The sequence below is a fragment of the Manis pentadactyla genome, chromosome 3 (assembly GCF_030020395.1).
Source record: "Manis pentadactyla isolate mManPen7 chromosome 3, mManPen7.hap1, whole genome shotgun sequence".
NCBI lineage: Eukaryota > Metazoa > Chordata > Mammalia > Pholidota > Manidae > Manis > Manis pentadactyla.
Window position 1 is genome coordinate 59,589,962 of NC_080021.1, and position 24,217 is coordinate 59,614,178.

The 24,217-nt window shown below is 33.7% G+C and overlaps 1 protein-coding gene and 1 long non-coding RNA gene across 5 annotated transcripts in view; one reads left to right on the forward strand and one right to left on the reverse strand.

The window, feature by feature from the left end:
• The window catches only part of LOC118913476 (uncharacterized), a 213,888-nt gene that overhangs the window by 55,385 nt on the left and 134,286 nt on the right, over positions 1-24,217 (forward strand). The gene's annotated exons all lie outside the window — the stretch shown is intronic.
• PKIA (cAMP-dependent protein kinase inhibitor alpha) overlaps positions 1-24,217 on the reverse strand; it is an 84,361-nt gene that overhangs the window by 10,787 nt on the left and 49,357 nt on the right. For 2 of the 4 annotated variants that reach the window (XM_036887495.2, XM_057497955.1), the window contains exon 2: positions 13,318-13,448. Coding sequence is in view for 1 of the 4 variants with exons in the window: in XM_057497954.1 (XP_057353937.1) it covers positions 13,397-13,448 (52 nt within the window). In the remaining 3 variants the exon portion in view is untranslated. Of the gene's footprint in view, positions 1-13,313; positions 13,449-24,217 lie in introns of those variants that run through there. The other 2 variants (XM_057497954.1, XR_008996268.1) reach the window with 2 other exon arrangements.

The following is a 24,217-nucleotide window of genomic DNA, read 5'->3' on the forward strand; positions in this document are numbered from 1 at the left end:
GATTTCTTTTGAGTTAAAAGAGAAGGAAAATGCTTCACCCCATTTTTATAAGTGCAATTATACAACTTCTCAGTTGTTACCTTATGAAATCATGTGAAGTGTGTTAAACATCCTTGAGTAGTTTACTATATGCATAGGTTTTGATCTACATTAATATTTCTGAAATGTTCTGGTCTCAGATATCCATTACATTCTCAAAAATTATTGAGAGCTCCCATAAGCTTTTGCTTATGTGGTTATATCTGCCAATATTTACCATATGAGAAACTAAAACTGAAAAAATTTAAATATTTATCAATTCATTAAAAATATAAATAAACCCATAATATATTTCCATAAAGAATATGTTTTTAATGAAATGAAATATATTTTCTAAAGCAAAAAAAAAAGTGACAAGAATGGCATTGTTTTACATTTTGCAGTTCTCTGGCTAAATTTTGCAAGTGTCTGGCTTAATAAAGACATCTGGTTTCTCCAATCTGCTTCTGCATTCAATCTGTCTCAATATGTTGTTGTAGTTGAAGTGTATGAAGAAAATCTGGCCTCACACAGATTTTTTTAGTTGGGAAAGTGAGGAGAATTTTAATAGCCTTTTCAGATAATTATGGATTTTTAAATGTTTTTGCAATATCAAATTTAAAACCATATCAATATGCTTTCCATACTCTTTTTTACTAAAATATATTGTCTACTTCATACCTCAAATGGGTATTTTGCACATGCATATACGTATTTTTTAAATCATGTATTTGTCATCTGGAAAGTACTTGTTCAACTGGGTGATCAAAATTTCCAAATTGTACCATACTTCATTATACAGTATCACATTTGTTAGTAATGCTACCTAGCTCATCAGAAGTCTTTAAGAACTGGGAAACTGACAAGTTCATAGGGGCAGAAAATAAGTTTTCCAAAATTGTAATTTTTGTTTGAAAGCTCAGATTTTGTCATTGACAACAGGTATAGTTGGAGTTTGCTTTCTTTGAAGTGACAAGCTCACTTTGTTCATTTTCAAGAAAAGCTCTGCCAAATATCCAAGTTTGAAAAACCAGTTTGCCTATCAGTTGTTCTTTCAAGTAAAAATGGTAATTTACGGGAAAAAAATGGCTAGTTCTCTCAACCCAATTAGCCCCTCAGGTCCGTTACTTGAGACAATCATGCACTTCAGCATTTGGCAGAGTGCTTCGTGTGACTCCCCATTTCACCACACAGAATATTAAAGAGACCTGTACTCAAGGACATAGATTTGACAGAATTAAATATTTTTCTAATGCTTCAGCAAATACATTCTTAAGTAAGTCTTGCATTTTTAAAATGCTGAGTATGTGGTAGTGGAGAATACCAAGGTTACTAGCAGAGTCTGGTGCCACTGACATTATTAGCGTCATATAAGGTGGCAGAAGGTTTTCCACCATAGTTTTGCACCAGTAGTGCAAATGTTAGCCAAGTGAAAAAGACATATAACGTCAGTGTTATTACAAAAACTATTTTGAATGTGAACTTACTGAAAGTATCTCAGGGACTGACTGGAAGTTTTGGGGACATGCAGGAGCCCAGGAGCCAATTTTTGAGAACCACTGATCTAAATGGTAACAGGAAGGTATGCAACAGACACTAAAAATTATAGAAATGACTCTTTTGTAAAGAACTTAACAAAACCAACTTTTGATTCCTAAAATACTCTGGGAATATCAGCTGCTCTATTTCTATGCTAAGTACTATCCATCTTTTTCTCTTTTCATTTTCAGCCTACGGATACTACTTATTTATCTAATTGAAGCTTAAAAGCAATCTAGTAGCTTTTTTTTAAATGGGCATATTTTCATATTTTTAATAAATTCATAACCTAATCAATTGTATCATTAATTTCTTCTCTAAAACTTTCTTTAGCCCAGATTCAAATCCTTTTATTTTCTTTCCACAATGCTTAACAAATCAAAGCTTTGTAATGAGTAATCTAAATTCAAAAATGTTACAAAATGAGAAGTACAGGCTCTCTTCTTTAGGAAATATTCTCACTGTCTTACTAGGCACAAATGACCTCAAAGCTACTCCTAAGTACCTTTGCTCATTTCTAGCCGATCTCTGTTCACCATCCCTAACAATAGTAATTTCTTCATTTTTATTTTATCTTTTAACAATAAGTCTTACAATTCATTTTCTTACTCTCCACAGAAAATCTTCTGTAATAACTTTATGGAGAAGATCAAGATCATCATACATAAACTTCCTCAGTTCCCCTTTCTTCTTATCCTCACATCAAAGTATCCATTCTCTTTATGCAAGAGTACTTTTGCCCAACAGGAATCCTAGACTGGTGCTCTTGATTCTATCTTCTTTCCCATTATTGTTTCTTCAATTCTGCCTTGTGCTTCTGGAGTCTCTTTTCTTCCCTATTTCTCCAGTACCTATAAAATTGCTTACAATTTACTTGTTATAAAATACATTTCATCTTCTAACTTTGTATAGTCTTTGAGACACCTGTTTTACTTTCATTTACTCCCAAATTTACAAGAAAAGAGGTAGATACTAATTTTTACTGTTTCCTTTACCTCGTTTTATTTTTATTTCCTTTGCAACTTGGTTTATATATCCATCAATTTACTAGAATTGTTTTCTCAAAGAAAAAACATTACAGATTAGTCACAAAATTGAATGGACTTTTCACAATAATCATCTGTATCAAATTTAGTGTATACCGTTTTACATTGCTGTTCATCTCTTCTCGAATATTTTTTCTTCCTTGGCTACCACAGTGACTGTACTCTTGGTTCCCCCATAATCTTCTTGTATTTTTTCTTGTTCTTTCCTCCAAGTGAAGGAAACTTATTCAATAATATTTATTCTCTTTTTTGTTCTTTATGTTCTGTTTGATAATTCCATTTACTTTCATTTAATAATCTTAACTGCCACCTGTATATAGATGTCTATAAAATTTATAATTTGGAGGACTAATATTTTTCTGAAGTGTAGCTTGAAAGTTTTTACTGCCTACCAAATATTCCACCATGGTTGCCCTTAAAAACTCAAATTTAGTAAGCTCAAATTCAGTAAGTTGCAGGAATCTCTTTGCTGCATCACTGCCTATATCCCCACAACTATTCATTCTCATTATTTTAGTGTATATTACCACTATTTTCTCAGGCACCTATGATAGAAATCTTAGAATTGCCTTCAATTACTCCATTTCACTAATTCTTTACATCCAATCATTTTTCATATCTCATTATTTTAATTCTATCCATTCAACATCTCTTTAGTATTCTTATTCTTCATTTCCATTCTTTCTCTGGTTACTAACTTCATCACTTCTTTCTTGACTATTGCAATTGTAGGCTAACTATTTATTTATCTAAAATGATTCTTCTCCAACTTAACCCTTTGTACCATCACCAGAATTAATTTTATAAAACATAAACTACTCAGAAATCTTCAGTGGCTCCTGGGCACCACAAAACATAATTCAGTTTTTTTGTATGGCCCTCTAGAGTTTAAAGCCAACTTACCTTAGTAGCCTCTTTCGCTACACTCTCTCTCCTATGCATACTAAGGTGCAATAATAGCTAACATTTGGAGTATCTTGTTGCTCTTATTGTTTTTCTTATGCTGTTTTCTCAACCTAGAATGCCCTGACAACAAAATTCTCCTCATCTTTCAAGCCTGGTTTATAAGCTATATCACCTCCTCATCTCCAGGTATAATGAGTAAGTTCATTATAGTTTATTTACTTTAGCAAGGTGAAATAGTTATTTTCATTTTGTTCTTCTCCTTATATTTTCTGTGAGATCTGAGTTTTGCTTTTTTGAGTCCCTTACAATGCTTGGCACAAGATTTTGTATGTTGTTACATCTACAAAAGGTATTTTGCAGATTTGCTTTTAATCATCTTATTCAAGCTCTTTTGTAGTTAGGTAAATTTGTGAAGGTTATATCATTGTCAATAGTAAAAGTAGGCTGAGAAAGCATGTTTCCTTCTTTTTATTCAGTTCATTTTCCTGTCTCATAAGACTCTTCATCAGTTTAAGGTGAACTATAATCATCTCCTTGAATACACTTTTTCTTCTGTATATTTTTAATTATAAGAGGATTAAAAAAATAACAGCAACAAAAAGTACTCTAGAATTCCTTGTACTCTATCCCATTTTCACTTTACTCAGGGCTGCCTCTTTTTAAGTTTTTTAAGTTATATATACTATAAAGTATATATGACTAAATTAGCAAATTAATGAATGGAATGATTTGTTCTGTTCTCTTATATAAGACTTTTGACATCATTTATTTAGTATTTCAAAGGGCTTATCAATCATTTATCAGCTAATATTTGCAACATCCTTGCTGAGCCAGTCAATTAGCTGAAAAAGTACTGCTGGTTGGCAAGTGACAAGTAATATTACTTGCACACAACAGATGAAGAAACAAAAGCAGAGAGTGGTTAATTGACTTGACCATGTCTTGCACAGTCAGTGGTAGTACTGATGTCAGAATGGGCACCTGGAGTTACTCACATAGAAATCACAAAAGCATTAAGAGCCTGGAGCTGATGCTGTTCTTAGATAACGTTTTCTAAATCCTTTGTCTTGTCCTTTCCTTTTTTGACTCTGTATGAGTATAAGGAGGAAATATACTTTTAAAATCTATGCCTTCTCATTAAACTAAGGCTATTTTTTACATCAAATAAATATTTATAAAGGATGGTAGAAAACACACATTTCTTCTCAAATAACTTGCTGTTAACTTTTCCCCTTCAAAATCACAATGAAAGGTCAAATCACACTTAGTAGTTTTTTCTGGTCTGTTCTAAGTTGTAGCAATGACCATAAGAATAACAAAACAGCTATTGTTTACAGCAGCAAAAATATTAAATATTTCCCACACATGACACTTAGATGTTTATGTGAATTATATAATTTAAGTTTCTCAACAACTCCATCAAATAAGTATTGTCTTTATTTCAGTTTTAAAAATGAAATAACAAAGGTTTAGAAATATTATGATGTGGAACTGGTAGGTTATTTAACCACTTACAAAAACCAATAGTCATTTTACAACATTTGTTTTGGAGCATACTAAACTTCATTTTCTTTTGATGTTTTGTCATTGATATTTCCTTTTTCACTATGTAAATAGTGCACATACTGTTTTGAGACATTACTGTGTAGGGTGATATTTAACTGACATCCCTACAGAACCTGGCTTTTTAATATTACCATCTGCACATATAATATTAGTTGACACTACCATTTCTGCCTTGATTTCTGTATTTGTTCTATAGACACTTTGCATTCCAACTCCCACATATCGGACCTATTTATCCAGATAGTCCTCATCTTCAGACATCTCACTCTCAGGGCTGTTCAACCTGTGAAGTAAAAGCACATGCACTAAGGCCTACCAGTTTGAGAGGACTTAAAAAATTATTTGGCACCTGTAAAAATGGTTCTAAAATATGAAAAAAAGATCTGCAAAACGAAGATTAAAAACTTGTTTAGTGAATATTTTCAACATGAATATTAGTACAACTCAATTGCAATGTTACTCAGCTCTCATATAGTTAGTTGCCTATAAATTACATTGACTGTGTGATTTGGGACATTTTAATATATTTGATAAGATGTGGTATGAAGCTGCCAAAAATGCAATTGCCTAGAACTGAGGAAGGTTAGAAGTGACTTCTATTAGAAGGCTGGGGCAGAGATGCTGAGGCTGGAAAGTGAGAGCAGGTACACATCATAGAGCTGTCTGGTACAGGAGACCAAGAATTCGTGACTTACTGAGTGTGGAGCAGCAAATAGGGGACACTAAGATGAAATCCCCAGATTGCTCCTAGATTTCTAATTTGGATGAATGACAGGATGGCATTCTTTGGTGACAATTAAAGGAACAGCAATAGCAGCAGAAGTCTAAGAACAGCATTTTAACAAATCACGGTTTAAAGTAAATCTGGCATTCTTTTCCTTTCTGAATGAATGAAAATGCATTAATTAAAACACACACATTCACACACATGCTAATATCCACTCTTCTGCAATCAAGCAGTTTGTACACAGTGTCTAAATATCTATTCCAATATGTCACTTTTCATCCAAAAAGAAAAGCAGTTGCTGTTACTGTTTCAGCATATTTTAAACACATGTATAATCATAGCCAGTATATCTGCATTGCAGATACTAGTTTCCTATATAGTATTTAGTATCTCCATTTATTGAAAATGTCATTAATCAAATTAATGATTTTTCTTTATTTGTCAATGTTAGAATTATTGATTAATCTCTGTATTTATGGAATAATCTTTAGCACAATGTTTAATACTTTTCTTCTCTACCATCATTATATGTTATTTTAAAGATTCTCCAGACATTCACTTTAAGCGAGATTTTCAGCCGAAAATTTTTATAAGGTAAGAAGGAAAATAATAAATGCAGTTTCATCCAGGAGACAAGTTGTTATTTGGAAAACCTCCTGACATTTTGTAGATTATCAAAATCACTTTACGATTAATATTGAGCACCTCTACTATCAACTCTATTATCAGTATTGGAATTTATCATTATGACTATTTCAATATCAGGAGAATTCAAGAAACTATTTAAAGTGCTAAACATCAGTTTTAAGAAGTAAAAAAACAACTCCTCCGATGAAAAAGTTACAATGAACTGGGAAATTAAAAGCTCTCAGAGATAATTCACTGAATACAATATAAACTACTTTATGGTGGAGACTTTCTATTTTTCTTGTCTGCCCTCCAAAATATCAGAAAAGGGTTACATGCACAGTGCAGAGTACAAAGTAAGTATTTAACAAATAAAAATTCTTGAATTCATTACTTTGTGGCAAAAATTTCTTTTGTACTGACATAACTAGAAGATTAGAAGATTTTCATTTCAGCACTACAAATTATTAATGTTTTATCTAATTCCCATAATGTTTATATCAACCAGAATTTGAGTGATAATTAGAAGACTTCTTGCTTATCATATATTTTGGGCTTACATTTTTGCATATCACTTCATTAATCCACACCAACCTTTGGTATTTTTATAGCATAACCAGAGAGTATAAAAACACTTAGAACAAGCACTTACCAAAGGACTCTAAATAAAATGGGTCTCAGATACGAAATTACAGCCATGCTTGGTTACTAATATCTAAGTGCTTCATGTGAAGACAGACTTGCCATCCTGCTGCTTGTCATCTAGGGTGACTTTCAAACTTAAAAGTGGCTGGTACCACTGTCATGTCTGATTTTTGTCTAGATGATAATTTTTTGATTGAGAACTTTATTTTGCTGGTTGAAAAAGCAGCGCATTCAATAGCAAATGTGTGTATGTATGTGAACATGTGCATATGCACACACACACACATTCTCTAGTGACTTTAAAAATTGAGGAATGGGGTTAATCATAAGTATGGAGTTTAAATGCCATTTATCAATTTATTAAAGTGCAAGCAAGCAGGAAAATAATATTTTTTTTATTCATTAAAAAATGCCTTTTAGGAATCTTTAGGAAATTAATAAAAATGTTAGAACACAAAAATCTTACTGTCTTGCTTACTCCCCAGTCTGTGGCAATACAAACAATAGAAATTAACCTAGAATTTAAATTAAGGCAGGCTATAGTATATTAGGTATAGGCAAATATTATCTAACTTGCCATTCTTTTTTTATTTTTATCAAATCACATTTCTGTTCTTTTTCCTCTCTCCCCACCCCACCTCCCTTTAAGGTATGTCTACACTACCCCCGACCTTGTGGCCCTCAACACTTACCTCCCCTACTAAAATATGTTTCTGTACTTGTTATTATATAATAGTTCAACATTAAAATATTATAAATTCAGGCAGAGGTGTTTCAAGAGGAAGGAAAATGCCATTATCCATTTTAAACACAGAAATATCATTTCAAAAACGGAGCTACAAAACAGCAAAATTAAAAAAAATAATTACGGCTGAAGTTTGCAGATACTATTATTGTCCCTCTTAAAGAGGCAAGAGGAATAAGGAATAGAAGGAAAATAAGCATTTATTGCTATCTATTAATGCCATGTTCAATGGATTTAGAAGACAGGTTTAAATGCCATCATTATTACTTGTTTGCCATTTGATGCTGGGAAAAATGTTTAATTTCATTAGGCTTTGGTTTTCATGCCTTCAATATGTGGGTTTCCAGACTAAGAGAAAATATTTCAAATCTTTTCTAGGTCTGAGAGTCGCTGCCCTTAGTGCCCATGTGCCCTTTATAAAGGCCAAATTTTCACAAAAGACAGTATTCTTCTAAAAGCCTTTAGAGAAAGGAAAAGCTATATTTAGAAAGTCCATTCAGTGTCCAGGGTTGTTCTCAAGTCTTACTGCTATTTATAACCATGTGTAGCACAGAACAACTCATGTGCTTTAAATAGTAATTGCCCAGGTTTCTTGAAGTTAAAGAGTTTTTTTTTCATTATTCTAAGTGTCAAGAAATTGTTGAAAACAGGAATTGTTTTAATTTACTTAATGAATTGCCTAGTTGTCACATGGATTGACATGAAATTGACTTAAAACATTTCCATTTGGACATACAGTCTTCATTCTGCTGTTTTGTCACAGACATCTTAAAGTACAAACATGCAACTGTTTTGAGTTCCTGAGTGTGAGTGTTCCTTACAGATTTTCTTTTTCTTATGAATTTCATGCCAATTTACTCCAGTTAAATGCAGGCAAAAATTTATAAATTTCTCCATAACTTATTTTCATTCTTATGAATCTTGTTGATTTCATTTTAATACAGAAGACTTTATCAAATTCATAGACATTTGTTAGAGTTAAAAACAAAATAAAAGCATTAGGGAAAAAAAACTCAAATAAAAAATGATATACTGCCAGAATTATATGATGTTAGTGAGAAATATTAGCACAAACAGACTGACAAGCCAACTAACATTGTAAACTGAGCTTTTAACTCTGCTAGTCATGAGGAGAGGGAGGATTACCTGACTCAAGGGTCTTTTCCTTTTTGTTTGTAATTTTAAAAATCAAACTCAACATTTACAGAAATCACAATAAAGATAACTTATTCCCCAAACCATTTAAGAGTAATGCACTATTGCCCCCAAATACTTCAGTATTTCCTACATATCTAAATAAAATGTATCTAAATATAATCATGAAAATCAGAAAATTAACACTGATGCCTCACTACACTGCTCTCTAATCATAAGCCCCTTTCAAGTTCTGTTAATTATCCCAGTCATGTCCTTCATAATAAAAGGGTCAGTCCAGGATCACATGTTACATTTAGTGGTCCTCTAGTTTTTTAATTTGGAAAATTTTCTTGGGCTTTCTTTGAATTTCATGACCTTGAAAATTTCAAAGATTACAAATCAGTTATTTTGTAGGATATAGTTGGTTGTGTTTGTCTCATGATAGATTCAGGATATGTGTAGTTGGCAGGAATATCATAGTAGTGAAGCTCTGTTCTCATTGCATCCTATCAACTAATTTTGGCAAACTTACTGGGACATTAAATACCTTTACTGGGATATTAATTTTAATCATTTAATTAATGGGTGTTATCCAGTCTTCTCCACTGTAAAGTTATTTTTTTTATCTTTCATCATTAACTAGTTTTGTGGTAAGGTATATTGTGATTATGTAAATATACTGTTACTCATCAAACTCATAATTTATTCAATTAAACGATTGATGTCAGTGTGAATGCATAGATTCCTATTTTTTCCAATCGACTATAATCTATTTTTATTAATATTTATTTTGAGGCTTAGATTGTTCAAGATTTGCCTGGAGGAAAGCACTTCAATTTGACTTATATACCCTTTGATGTTTCTCCACTGTTCTTTGATATCTTCCTTACTTATTATGGAAATATTGAAACAATAATATCTTCTAGGATCATCTTATACTTACCTTGACCTAGCTCTGGAATCTCCCATTTCTCCAAAGAAGGTCTAGTTCCTTCATTTGGGAAACTATTTTTAGACCAAGATCTAGACACTAGTTGTATCCACTGTTATTGGGAAGTAGTGGCCACGGGTACTCTTGATAGATAGCACTAGAGGATTTATGTACACAGACACATATAAAAACACATATTCATAAACATACATAATATATTTATTTCTGTATCTCCCTATATATTGAAAATCATGAGTTCACATTAATGTCCCCCATTAATATTCTATTCAACACCACAGAGTTCATTCTAATTTTTGCCTTCTTCATATTTTAACTTCCCAGACATTGGGAAGCACTGATTACCATATCCTTAATATCTTTACTTTTTTGATAAATCTCCCTGTATTTATGCAGATTCTTGTAGCAGCCACCCTCCTAACACACACATTGTCTCCACCTAGTACACATCGTAATTGTCAGTAATGAGTTATAACTACTGTGCCACTTGCTCATGTGGCTGCCCTGCTCAGGCCTAGCAGACTTCAACACTCCATACTAGGCTCCCTTGTGCAGATATCCTCCTCCCTGTTCTCAGGCTCTGAGACCCAATACCAAGCCATGGTGGTTCCCTGCATGCCCACTGTCCTCATACCGACAAAACTTTACTTGACTTCATCTAATGGCTTTTGGATTAAATTGTTCAAGAAAGGAACATGCTCCTGTGTTCAATTACTTGATCTTGGATTTTTAGATGCCAGAACTGTGAGAAGACAAATTTCTGTTTTGTAAGTCACCCAGTTTGTGGTACTTTGTTCAGAAACCAAATGAGATCTTATACTGACTAGACTGGTCATTCTCACTGGTGAGGCTGTAGAGAAAACAGACTACAATTGAGTCCTTAAACTTAGAAACATGTTGGCATTATCTTTTGCAATTGAATATTTGAATTCCCTATGATTCAGCCATTCTACTCTTAGTTATATATGCTAAAGTAAATCTTGCACATATATACAAGGGAACATTAAAATAAATGTTCATGGAATTACTATTCATACTAGGTCCAAAACAACCCAAATAGCATGAATAGGATAATAAAAAATGCATTTTCTTGTATTTACACAGTGAAATATTATATAGTAGATGAATAAGCACTGGTCAAAACAAAATGCATAAACCTTAGAAACATAATGTTGAGTGAAAAAAAGCAAGTACAGAAGACCTCATAAAGTATGGTATCAATTTCATTAAACTCAATAAAAATCACATATATAGTTAAAAATTGCATGAAAATTAGGTGAATGTTAACCATAAAGCCAAACTCAGAGTTATTTTTTTGGTGAAAAAAGGAGAGTGGAATCAGGGTAAAGCACAAAGAGAAAATTCAGCCAGTTTTGATTGTAGTTCTTAATTTGGGTGACATGTTTGCAAAAGTTGATTATTTTATTTTATGATTTACTTAAATTTGGGCATATTTTGTCATATATATCAATTATTATATATAATATTTTAAAAATCAAAATCCCCTGGATATTAAAGATAACCCCTAGGCATTAATTATAGGGAAGAGAGTCCACTTTGAAACAACATACAAATTTACTCATATATCTTTTGTTAAGTTGAAACTTTTGAGGTATGAAATTTTCTCCTTCATATGAGGACTTTATGTTCCATAACGAAGCCTCTTACTTTGGTATAACTTGTCATCTTTAAGTGATGTGAGTGCTTTTGCCACCTAGAAATTTTAAAAACAACTGATAACTGCACCTCCTGCCTGTGAGAGAATACAGGAAAAGGAAGGAGCAGGGGAGGCAATCTCATCCATTATTGATAAATATATACAAAGACAAAAATGGTGCTATTTCCTCATTTAGCAACTCAGAATTTTATTAATAAGTACATCTGAATATCATACATTAATGAAAGAATAAAACAATCAAGTGTGAGTGGATTTCCTCTTATTTTGCAGTGGGTTCCAAGGTGCTATTTAGATTATTACTTCATATCTTTGTATCTGAGAGTGTGTATGCATATGTGTGTGTGTGTGTGTGTTGCTTTTGTGGACACAGCATTATGCTAAATTTTACATTTCTTCCTTCAGTTAAATGGCTTTTTGTTTTCCTTGGAATGCAGAAAATAGCAACAGCAGATTACAGAGAAATAGTTGCTGCAGTTCTATTGCTCTACTCCTTACCTGTGGATAAGCACAACTGGCAATTTTAGTAGCTAGTGATTCTGATTTTGCCCTTAATCACAAAATTGCTCCAAAAATATTTTGCAAATAATATGGCATGGAAGCTTATCAGGGGATTTTCTATCCATATTCAAGTCATTTAACAGTATGTAGGTACTATGGCTAAATGTAATGGGATGATATGTAATTGATTAAAACTTAGATAAATTCTGTCAGCATCAGCAGTCTGAGATCCTGGCTTTCATCTCATAGATACTTCTACCAAAGACCCCAGCAAATATGGGGTCTATATTGATCTTACAGTTATCCTTAGAATCATGGGGACTCATTCTTTCAACAAATTATTGCTTGCATTCCATATGTCAGTTACAGTGCTGGTCCTGGAATACAGAAGTGCACACACATGGAAATACAAGGGTAAAACAAATTTTCTATCATATCAACTTCATTTTTGATTCTTTTATTCATAAGTCATTCACCATGTGTCTTCATATTGCATACTGATTACGGTCAAGTGTTGTGGTAAATGCTGAGTATATATAACTGTGAGTGAGAGTGATAGGCCCTGATTTTGATGTCACCACTGTCTTTTGTTCTTGACATACAATGGGACACCTTCATTATTCCCTTTGCCCTAAGTTTTGTCCTCAAATTGTAATGAAAGTACAATTGTTAGTGGGTCTTGACATGCAAGGGTAAATGAAAAGATATTCTTTCCCCCCATTTTCCAATTTTCCTCTCTTCTAACTCCTTTTGTGCACTTTCTGTGTCAAGATCAAGCCTAGATGTGCCCCAACAAGAACCAAGCTGATTTGCTCACACCAGAACACACCTAACTGGGGCTGTTTCTCACTTAGAAGATTTGGTATCATGACCCTTAATTTGGGTAAGCAACTAGATCATGGAGAAAACCTATGAAAATGATCTGTTTTAGGAGATAATACAAAACAGGTTAATTTGCTGTTCCACCTGCCTAATCTCCTGGGATTAAATCACAAGCATCAAGATCACTAAGTGTACTTAGTAACAGTGAGCTAAAAATGGAAAAAAAAACATCAGACTGTTATTGTATTTGTTTTCCTCCAAGGTACTCCTGATAAACACCACAACCTCCAAGGGAATTGTGAACAGCTTCCTTATAGGGTAGGCAATATATTCATCTTTTTCCAAGTAGTCATATCATATCCAGATATCAGCACACTTTAAGGTAGTTGAATGTGTAAAAATAAGTTTTCCTACCTGATTGGAAACCTTCTGTCCTTAATTAATTGGCTATAATGGAATCTTTTTTCTTTCTTGGATCAGACCTCAGACTTCTTCAGAGAAGTTGCTCCTTTGGGAAAACCAGGCCTTTCCAGAAACTCAGTAAACTGAAATGGAGATAGCAAGAGAAAAGGAAATTATCTGTACATACATATAGATCTCAATTTTTTTTAAGTTTTAAGTAAATATTCAAGCATACTCTTCTTAACAGAAAAACAATTCAAGGAAAATTCACAATATATAAGTTTGAATACTCACAAAGTGAACACATTATGACAAAAGTACAAGTTACATTATGGGCCTTTCAGCCAAGCAAAGACTTAAAAAATAAAAAAGCCCAATTATCCTTTGTTCTTTAAGACACAAAGTAAGGGCATAAAAGGCAAGTTTTCTGTCTTTTTCTTTAAAATTTACATCCTCTTTCAGTCTTCACCTAGAATTTCAAGAAATTATTAATTTGACTAAGCTTAATTATTCAAAAAGTAAACATAGGAACTCGCAGATGGATATTTCACAAAGACTTTTAACATACAATATCCATTGCATACATGCACCATGAACTTTTTTCAAGCACTGTCACACAAAGCATGTGTGTGTGTGTGTGTGTGTGTGTGTGTGTGTGTGTGTGTGTGCACATGCACATGTCTCTTTCAGTGACGGGGTGATGGGAAGAAAAACTCTTGACTGTTAGTGATTTTAGAATGACAGGGTAAAGGGAAAGGCTACAGCAAATGAAGTCCCAAGGCTGTGCTCCCAAAGTAGCAGTTGTCTGGTAACTAAGGGAACAGTCTCCTCAAATTATAGTCACACCTATAACAGACTATCTGCCCATAAATCCCACACCATCATTAATGGAAAACAAATCGCATTCTCTCTCTCTCTCTCTCTTCCCTTTATCCATTGTCCATTCTCATGTAAATTATTTTTCACTTCAAGGTCATGCTCTTTCCTATCAGTTTAGAAAATTAGGGTCTATGGGAGTGACCCATCAAGTGCCATGCTTTGGTATTTGTACCAGTGATGGCTCTGTAAGGATCATTGAATTGTTAGGTGGCTATAAACTGGGATTGTATTAGGTTGAGTTCCCCTAGAGCAGAACCTGAGACTAGAATTTGAATTCAAACTGTTTATCTGAGAGGTGGTCGCAGGAAATTCAAGTGGAGTGGGAACTGAGAATGGAAACATGGAAGGAAGCCAACAGAGGTTTGTTACTGAACAGATTACTCCTATGAGGAACTTTTGTCTGTCCTTCAGGGGAGTTCTGTGTGACTTTATAGAACTTGCCTCTGGTTATCCCCATAATAGGTGAGAAATCTGAAGCATTCATCTTCCAACCCACCTAAAGTATGCCATGGGTTAAGCTAGGCATCAGTGTTACCATTATTAAAGTCATTATCTTACCATCTAGAATCAGTCTACTGGGACAGCCAGATAGCGAATCCATAATTACAATACAAATTATTACAGAGTGTTATAGGAAGACACAGCACTGGACTATCTACATGGAATATCAGCAGGGCTTCCTGTAGAAGGCAAAACTTGAGATGGATAAGTAACATCAAGGAGGGGTGACTTTTTGAGGCAAATAGAAAAGAAATTCATGACAAGAATAAGAATGGTTAAGGATCATACCAGAAAGGAGTTCCATATACAGTTAGTATAAAGTGGGCTCATCAGAGTGTTAAGAAGACACTGGAGAAGGTGGTAGAAGCCAGCTCAGGAATGGTTCATGTATATATAGTAAGTGCTATGGTCTGAATGTTTGTCCCCTGCCCCAAAATCTGTATGTTTAAATCCTACTCCCCAAAGGTGATAGTATTAGGTCAGGCCTTTGAGCAGAGATTAGGTCATGATGTTGGACTTCTCATGAATGGGATTAGTGCTTTCATCAAAGAGGCCCCACAGAGCTCCCTAGTCCCTCCTGCAAGGGGAGGAAACAGTAAGTCTGTGACACAGAAGGCCCTCGTCCAACTATCCTGACATCCTGATCTTGGATTTCTAGCCTCCAGGAGTGTAAGAAATAAATTTCTGTTGTCATAAGCCATTCAGCCTATATAGTATTTTGTTATAGTAGCCCAAACAGACTAGATTTTATCCTGAGGGAGATGGCATTCCATTCAAAGATTTTAACTGAAAGTGAATACAATTTGTGAATTTGTGGTTGCCATTTCATTTCTTTAGTACTTGAAAAAATATTATGCCAATGCTTCTAGTTCTACAGTTTCAGATTAGAAATATGCTGTCATTGGCATTGGTGTTTCTCTGTAAGTAATGCATTGTTTCTCCCTGTCTACTTTCAGGAATTATTTTTGTCTTTATTTTTCAGAAGTTTAATTATGATGTGTCTTGGTATGGTTATCTTGTGTTTACTTTTTTGGGGTTTGTTCAAGCTCTTGAATCTGAAAGTGTATGTCTTTTAAAAATATAGGAACTTTTTAGTCAGTATTTCTTTGAATACTTTGTCAGTCCTCCTTGCTCTCTTTTCATTCCAGGACTTTGATGATATGAATGTTAGCTCTTTTGTTGTTCTCCACAGGTTCTTAAGACCTGTCCTTTCCCCACCGCCACCCCCTGAGTCTACTTCTCCTATTTACTGAAACATTTATGTAATAGCTTACTTAAAATTCTTGTCAGGTAATTCCAACACCTGATTTATCTCCAGTGTTGGTGTAAATTGACTGTCTTTTCTCATTCATTTTGTGATTTCCTCGTTCTTAGTATGGTGAGTAATTTTTTATTACATTTTGAACATTATGGATATTATATGACTCTGAATCCTATTTCATCTTATTATTTTTGGCAAGAAGTCCCCCTACACTGTAGCATGAGCTGTGGCATGAGGGTTGGTGGGGTGTGTATGTACAGCTTTCCACTGGGCCCTGCTGACAATACTCCAGCAAAAGTAGGCACTTATTCACATGGTCCTACTTCAGACAGATGGGGTATAAGTTCAGCTCTCTTCTGGGTCTTGCTAAAATCTTTCCCCAAATAGTGGAACCACTCATATTATCCTGTTGCTTCTAAGTGGGATTGGAGGTTCGGCATCCCAGTAGGTACCCTGATATTCAGGGAGAGGGAAATGAAGTGTTAACTGTCCTTCACACTACCTCATTCCATCCTGTTGGTAATGGTTGAGGGTAGAGGCTCAGCTCCCTTCTGGGCCCCACTGACACCAAGGTGGAAGAAAGAGAACTGCCAACTAACCATGCATTGTGACACCTGTATTATTGCTTCAAGATGGGTAGTGGGATTTAGTGCCCCACTGGGTCTCATTGACACCAGGTGTCAGGAGAAAGTAGAGTGCCTACTTTACAACTTGCAACATCCTATTATTATTGATGTCAGGTAGAGGTGGAGGCTAATTTCTCACACTGGACCTTATGACTGTGTGGGGGCAGCTCATTAGTAACTAGTCTTGTCAGGCCCCACATTTTTAAGTCTCTTTGCTAATGGACAGGGGTTGAAGCTCAGCTGACCACTGGACCACACTGAAGCAACCGTGGTGGGAGAATCTGAGTGCTGCCTGCTTCTGGAGGGCAGGAGTGAGTGGTGTGGGAGATCAATTCCTTACTTTGTTCTACTGAAACCACAGGACACAGAAGATAAGTGCAGGTTTTCCATTGGTATTTTTCACTGATATCCCAGCATATGTATTGCCAAAATGGCTTTCTGTTGCTAGCAACCCCTTTCTTCATACTTTGGCTAAGGGGATTGGGTTTTTGTTAGAGCTTTCTTTTTCTGTTTTTCTGATGGTGATTATGAATTGGAGGCTCCTGTAGTCCATGTCATTTCTCAAGTCCCAAGGTCTCTAGTAAGTTCACCTTCTTATTTCCACCTTTAGTGTCTTCCTATGCATGTTTGTTATGTTCATGGTTTTAGTTTTAAGCAAGAGGACCTGGAGAAACAGGCTATTCCATTTTGTCAGAAGCAAACAGCTAGAGGTATTTGGATGCTGAAAAGTACTGATTTCTGTAAATTAAAGTTTGACAATGCACACCTTGTCCTTTAAGTATTATTCTGTCTGACAATGTGGCTTCCTAAAGTTACTACAATTTGATTTTCACTCTTAAAAATCATGTGTTTTGTTGGAGCTGAAATTTTAAGGTAAGCAAGGGACAAGGCTAATGATCTATTTGGTAATAGATCTGAGTTGGAAACATCAATAAACATTCAGGCTTAGCTTAATACTGATACAAATGGTTACATATAGAAATATTTATAGATATGTGTATATACATGGTATACACATATATATCTCTTTGCACAGTCAGCTGAGAAGACCCAGAAGCAATGACACCTCAGCATTAATGAGCACACCTCCCACTTAGATCTTGGTGTCTAATACCTTCTCTAATAAAAGGATCTAGGGCTCCTTCGAAAAGCGGGTGATTCTAGGGCTGGGGCAGTAAATGCCTAAGATGAACCTAGACCATCTTATGGTATCAAAAAGAAGGAAGTGTTATGAAAAATAAACCTATATGGATGGGGACATATCAAAGAAGCACAAGAGCCAACTTAAAGAGTTTGCAATGATCACAACTGAAACCATTTAATGACAAAGTAAATCAAGTAGCATTAGATAATAACCCAAAGTATAAGTTAAAAATCCATGAATTCTTACTGATATAAATAATAATTGGACACTCCTTAGCTGTGAGCTGAGTATAGTGACTTCCTCCTAAAAAAGTACAGTATAGAAAGGGGTAAAAGAGTAACTTTATATTGGAGAAACCTGAAAAACACTACTTCAGCCAGGTGATCAAGGCTGACCTCATGAGTCATAAGTCACGTGGCTAGTATATATTCCCGATGTGATCTGACAATGGTCCTGGTCCTTTACTCTGTGGTTGCTTCCTCCCCAAAACACAGTAATCCTAATTTTATCATGAGGAATGATCAAACAAATTCCAATAGTGGGCGTCCTACAAAAACCTGAATACTGCTACTAAAAATTGTTAAGCTCACCAAAGACGAAGTGGGGAACTATCAAAACCAAGAGCCTAAGGAGACATGGCAACTAAACATAATGTTGTATTCTGAATGGAACCCTGAAACAGAAAAAGGGGATTAGGATAAAAATAAGGAAATTCAATGTACTTTAGTAAGTAATAATGTATTAATATTTGTTAATAATCATAACAAATTTAACATATTAATAAGTTGTTAATAATGGGAGAAAATGGGTATAATGTATGTGGAAACACTCTATATTACTTTTTAATTTTTCTATAAGAAGAAAAGTCTGTAAAGAAGTTGTGTTTTGTTTTATGACTATGTGCCTATATTTCTTAATGAATATGAAAATTTGCTTTACCTTCATTGATATCAATATTGAAGAAAGAAGTAAGTAACTCTTAAAGGATCTGTAACTCCAATTCAATAAGAAATAATTCTTGGTATCATCTTTATGGAAGAATCCACTGAATAAATCAATGCAATTTATCTTTAAGTGCTGAATTTCTTTTCAGCATTTAATCTCTTATATGATTAACTCATACCATAGCATGATTCCACTTCAGGGGGCAGAGATTATCACAAAAATCAGTTGTAGGAATGTCTAGAGTATAGTGAAATATGAATACAAGACATTATAATAACTTTAATTATTTTATGTTTTTAAAATGTTGTATTGTTATTTCAATCTATAAAGTCATCCTACATTTATATATTTCCTTTCCACCTTTTCCCAAAAACCTCACAAGGAAATCGTATTATCATTTGATAGTATCTCCGTCAATTGAAATTGGAGTTTGTTAACACTTCTAGTTGCCAATGTTATTTTTACAAATCCCTTCCATGGAAAAATCTGGTTTTTACAGGGGGAATTTTTGACATAGAAGGTGCATAAAAGCCATATGACATATAGCTCTGTACCTAAATTGCCATCCATTTTACTTAGAGGCACAACAGAATGTAGAAAAGGCCATTTTTCTCTCTGTCTTTTGCTACTCAAAGGTCACTCATCATCTTTTTATCTGCCTCAGAAATGTTCATAAGTTCGACATATATATATATATAATGTCATTTGATGTGATTGTAGCTCAATATCCTATCTTTACTGGCTAATCCCACATTATTTTTATTGGTGCCATATATGGAAATCATCAGGAACTTAGTGCTTAACTTTAAAAAATAATTAAAATGTTATACAACACATTTTCTTTACTGTTTTTAAAAACAGAGCAATTCTTCCTAGGTTGACCCTGGACAAATTGGCCATTTTTCCCATTAATCCTTTTCTCATCTGTTTTACTATGTCATATTTATTCTATCTTCTCAAAAGTAGCATTTAACCACTCATCCATATACTCATTTATTCATTCATTTACTTATTAAATCAATCTTTACTGAATACCTACCTAAGGCAAAATAAACAAAGCAGAAAACTAATCTGGCCTGCACTGGAAAGTTGTGAGCTCAGTTAACACCTTTGCTGATAATAATTCAACTTACTGGAAATTGCATTTCATTATGGGGACTCACAGACTCAGGGAATATCAAACCATAAATTACAAAGTTGTAAAAATACTAGTCATATACTGAGGGTCTGCTTTGCACCCAACTCTGTAAAAAAAATTCTGAAATCATTAGGGATGTTTTGAAGATTGTCTGCTATAATTGGAATATCCATTTTACAGATGAAAATAACAAGGCTCAGAGATATAACATTACTTGCATAAAGTGAAATGGCCCAGGAACAGCAGAACTGGAATTAGAATTTTACACTTTATAATGCCATCGTCTATGATCTTAATCACAATATTAGAGTTTGCATGTGTGCACACACACACATATGTGAAAAGCAAGGAGGATGGAGTTTAATAGAGAACTTCTGAGATATGCCAAGAATACTGCCAGGTATTCATCGACCAGTAATTTAGGAGCTCCTAACTGTGCAAATAATTGTTAGTTATATGGCTGAATCTAGGATCTCTCATAAACTAAGGAAATCAGAAGGCTTCCAGAAGTTGATTCCAAAGTTAACACTTAAAAGATTACAGAAGGCTAAAGTACAATTTAGTAACAGAAGGACTCTGAAAATACTGGAAGCATTCATCTGAGCACTTTGACATAATGTGAATAATAAGGGATTTAAGAAATTGGCAGATGCACCTGTAGACTCATTTGCTTTTGTTACTGTGAAGGGCAAGATAAATGAATAAAAATGAAAAAAATGAAAACAAATGGCTAGCAATTTTAGGTAGCTTGCCTAATCTCCATGTAAGGAAAGACTAAGCAAAAAAAAAAATATATTGAAAAGATATTTTTAAACAAGTTACAAATGAATATAGTCTTGTTATATCAAATAACATGGAAGCATAAATTAATAAGTCTAAACTCTGATGCAGAATTGTTGACTTTATTTGAAAGTATGAAATGTAATGTGATATAATAATCAAAAAATCTTAAGAAAAGGGAAAAGAAAGCCTTTATTACTTTTCTTAAAAAGCAAAATTATAAAAAGCACAATGTTAAAGGATATTCTGAAACAAATAGAAAATTACCATTACTGTTACAGCGCTTTTACATTTTCATTTTAGTTTAATTTTTAATAAATATTCATATGTTTACATGTCATTGTTATAAGGTAAACACTATTTTGAAATTGGCTTTCTTCATTCTTTCTTCAGTAAGCATTATTCTATTTTGCTGCACAGTCTTGTAATTATAATAACTATATAATTTTCTAAGTGGATACATTTTACTACAACATTTTCCTATTGACTATTAAAGGTATTTCACTTTTTTGTTAGAAATGATATGACAATGAACACCTCATATATACAATAATTTTATAAATATAAATTCTTTATTAGAGTAAGTTTCCAGAATTACAATTACTGTGTAAAAAACTATAAATGTTTTTACCTTGCTAGACATTGCCAAATTGCTTTTCAAAAGATCAAAGCAAATATTTCCAAGAATTTTTCCAACATAAGATTTAATATAATTTTTGATTTTGCTAAATTAATAAACTGAAACATCATGTTCCATTTCTTTGAATTTTTGATAATTATTGCAGTTGAACATTTTATATATATATATATATATATATTCAAAACACTAATTTTATTTTCTCTTGATTCTCATTTCTTACTCTTTTCTGTCCCTGTGTGACTTATGTCCAACTAGTTGGAGAAAAATGTAACATAAATTAATGAATACCAACTTCAAATGGGTTTTCAAGACTGGAAATATTGCTCTGATTTACCAGTAAGTTCTTTCTAATTCTCCTTTAGGACTATTTTTTTGTAAACCATTCCCACTCTCCTCAAATTTCACTTTATCCTTTCTACTTCCATCACAGCTAATGAGTTGCCTCATAAAGAAAACAGAAGTCAGTAAATAACCTACTCTCAAATTTATTAATTTGTTAGCATTTGAACTGATTTTTTCATTCCCTTTTACTGTAAGCCTTAAAGTTAGAAGGCTATTTGCTCTACATATAGTAGGAATTATATTTTCTCTCATCTTCTCAAGTACTTCATTCACAGCACTGCATTCTCTATAACCTATCTACTCCTTATAAGTTATTCCTATAAAAATTCAAACTTATTCTAAACTAGTAACTCCTACTTAAAATGCTAAAAGAATATACACACAACATAAAATCCTCACTTGATCCCTGCATATCTTCTTTATCCAATTCATATATTGTTTCTATTTCATGTCCCATTTAATCTATAATTTACTTCCATATGGCTTCTCTTACCACAAAATTTTTGCTCATTGCCTTGAAATTTTATTTATATGTAGAAGATCATCAGCAATCTTCATGTCCACATAACCAATGGGATAGTTTTTATCCTTATATTTCTAGGTTCTTTTCTTCTTTAAAAAAGAAAGAAAAAACAAACAAAACTTTGTTTTTCATACTTTTACACCCTCATAATCTACCTTGGTATATTTTACTAGCTTCCCTTCTTTAATATGATTTCTAAATATTTTATTAGTTTTATTTACCTTCAGTGGAATATATACAACTATATGAAGGTTTATACTCAACATTTGGTTTTCATAATAGCAATACTAATAGTCAACACAAAGAAATAGAAGGCATACATATTGGCAAGGAAGAAGTTAAACTATCCCTGTTTGCAGATGACATGGTATTGTACATAAAAAACCCTAAAGAATGCACTCCAAAACTACTAGATCTAATATCTGAATTCAGCAAAGTTGCAGGATGCAAAATTAATAAACAGAAATCTGTTGCATTCCTATATACTAACAATGAACTAGCCTAGCAGAAAGAGAAATCAGGAAAACAATTCCATTCATGATTACATCAAAAAGAATAAAATACCTAGGAATAAACCAAACCAAGAAAGCGAAAGACCTATACTCTGAAAACTACAAGACACTCATGAGAAAAGTTAAAGAAGATACCAATAAATGGAAATACATTCCATGCTCATGGACAGGAAAAATTAATATTGTCAAAATGGCCATCCTGCCTAAAGCAATCTGCAGATTCAATGCAATCCCTATCAAAATACCAACAGCATTTTTCAATGAACTAGAAAAAACAGTTGTAAAATTCATATGGAACCATAAAAGATCACAAACAGCCAAAGCAATCCTGAGAAGGAAGAATAAAGCTGGGGGTACTATCCTCCCCAACTTCAAGCTCTACTACAAAGCCACAGTAATCAAGACAATTTGGTATTGGCACTAGAACAGACCCATAGATCAATGGAACAGACTAGAGATCCCAGATATAAACCCAATCATATATGGTCAATTAATATATGATACAGGAGCCGTGGATATACAATGGGGAAATGACAGCCTCTTCAACAGCTGGTGTTGGCAAAACTGGACAGCTACATGCAAGAGAATGAAACTGGATTATTGTCTAACCCCATACACAAAAGTAAACTTAAAATGGATCAATGACCTGAATGTAAGTCATGAAACCATAAAACTCTTAGAAGAAAACATAGGCAAAAATCTCTTGAATATAAGCATGAGCAACTTTTTCCTGAATGCATCTTCTCAGTCAAGGGAAACAAAATAAAAAATGAACAAATAGGACTGCATCATGCTAAAAAGCTTCTTTATAGCAAAGGACACTATCAGCAGAACAAAAAGGCATCCTACAGTATGGGAGAATATATATGTAAATGGCATTTCCGACAAGGGGTTAACATCCAAAATACAATAAAGAACTCACATGCCTCAACACCCAAAAAGCAAATAACCCTATTAAAAAATGGGTGGAGGATGTGAACAGACACTTCGCCAAAGAAGAAATTCAGATGGCCAACAAGCACATGAAAAGATGCTCCACGTTGCTAATTAGCAGGGAAATCCAAATTAAAACCACAGTGAGATATCACCTCATGCCAATTAGGAAGGACAACATAGAAAAGAATAGGAAAAACAAACGCTGGCAAGGATGCAGAGAAAGGGGAACCCTCCTACACTGCTGGTGGGAATGTAAACTAGTTCAACCATTGTGGAAAGCAGTATGGAGGTTCCTCAAGAAATAAAAAACAGAAATACCATTTGACCCAGGAATTCCACTCCTAGGAATTTACCCTAAGAATGCAGGAGCTCAGTTTGAAAAAGACATATGCACCCCTAATGTTTATCACAGCACTACTTACAATAGCCAAGAAATGGAAGCAACCTAAGTGTCCATCAATAGATGAATGGATAAAGAAGATGTGGTATATATACACAATGGAGTATTATTCAGCCTTAAGAAGAAACAAACCTACCATTTGCAACAACATGCATGGAACTAGAGGGTATTATGCTCAGTGAAATAAGCCAGGCAAAGAAAGACAGGTACCAAATGATTTCATTCATTTGTCGAGTGTAAGAACAAAGCAAAAATTGAAGGAGCAAAACAGCTGAAGACTCACAG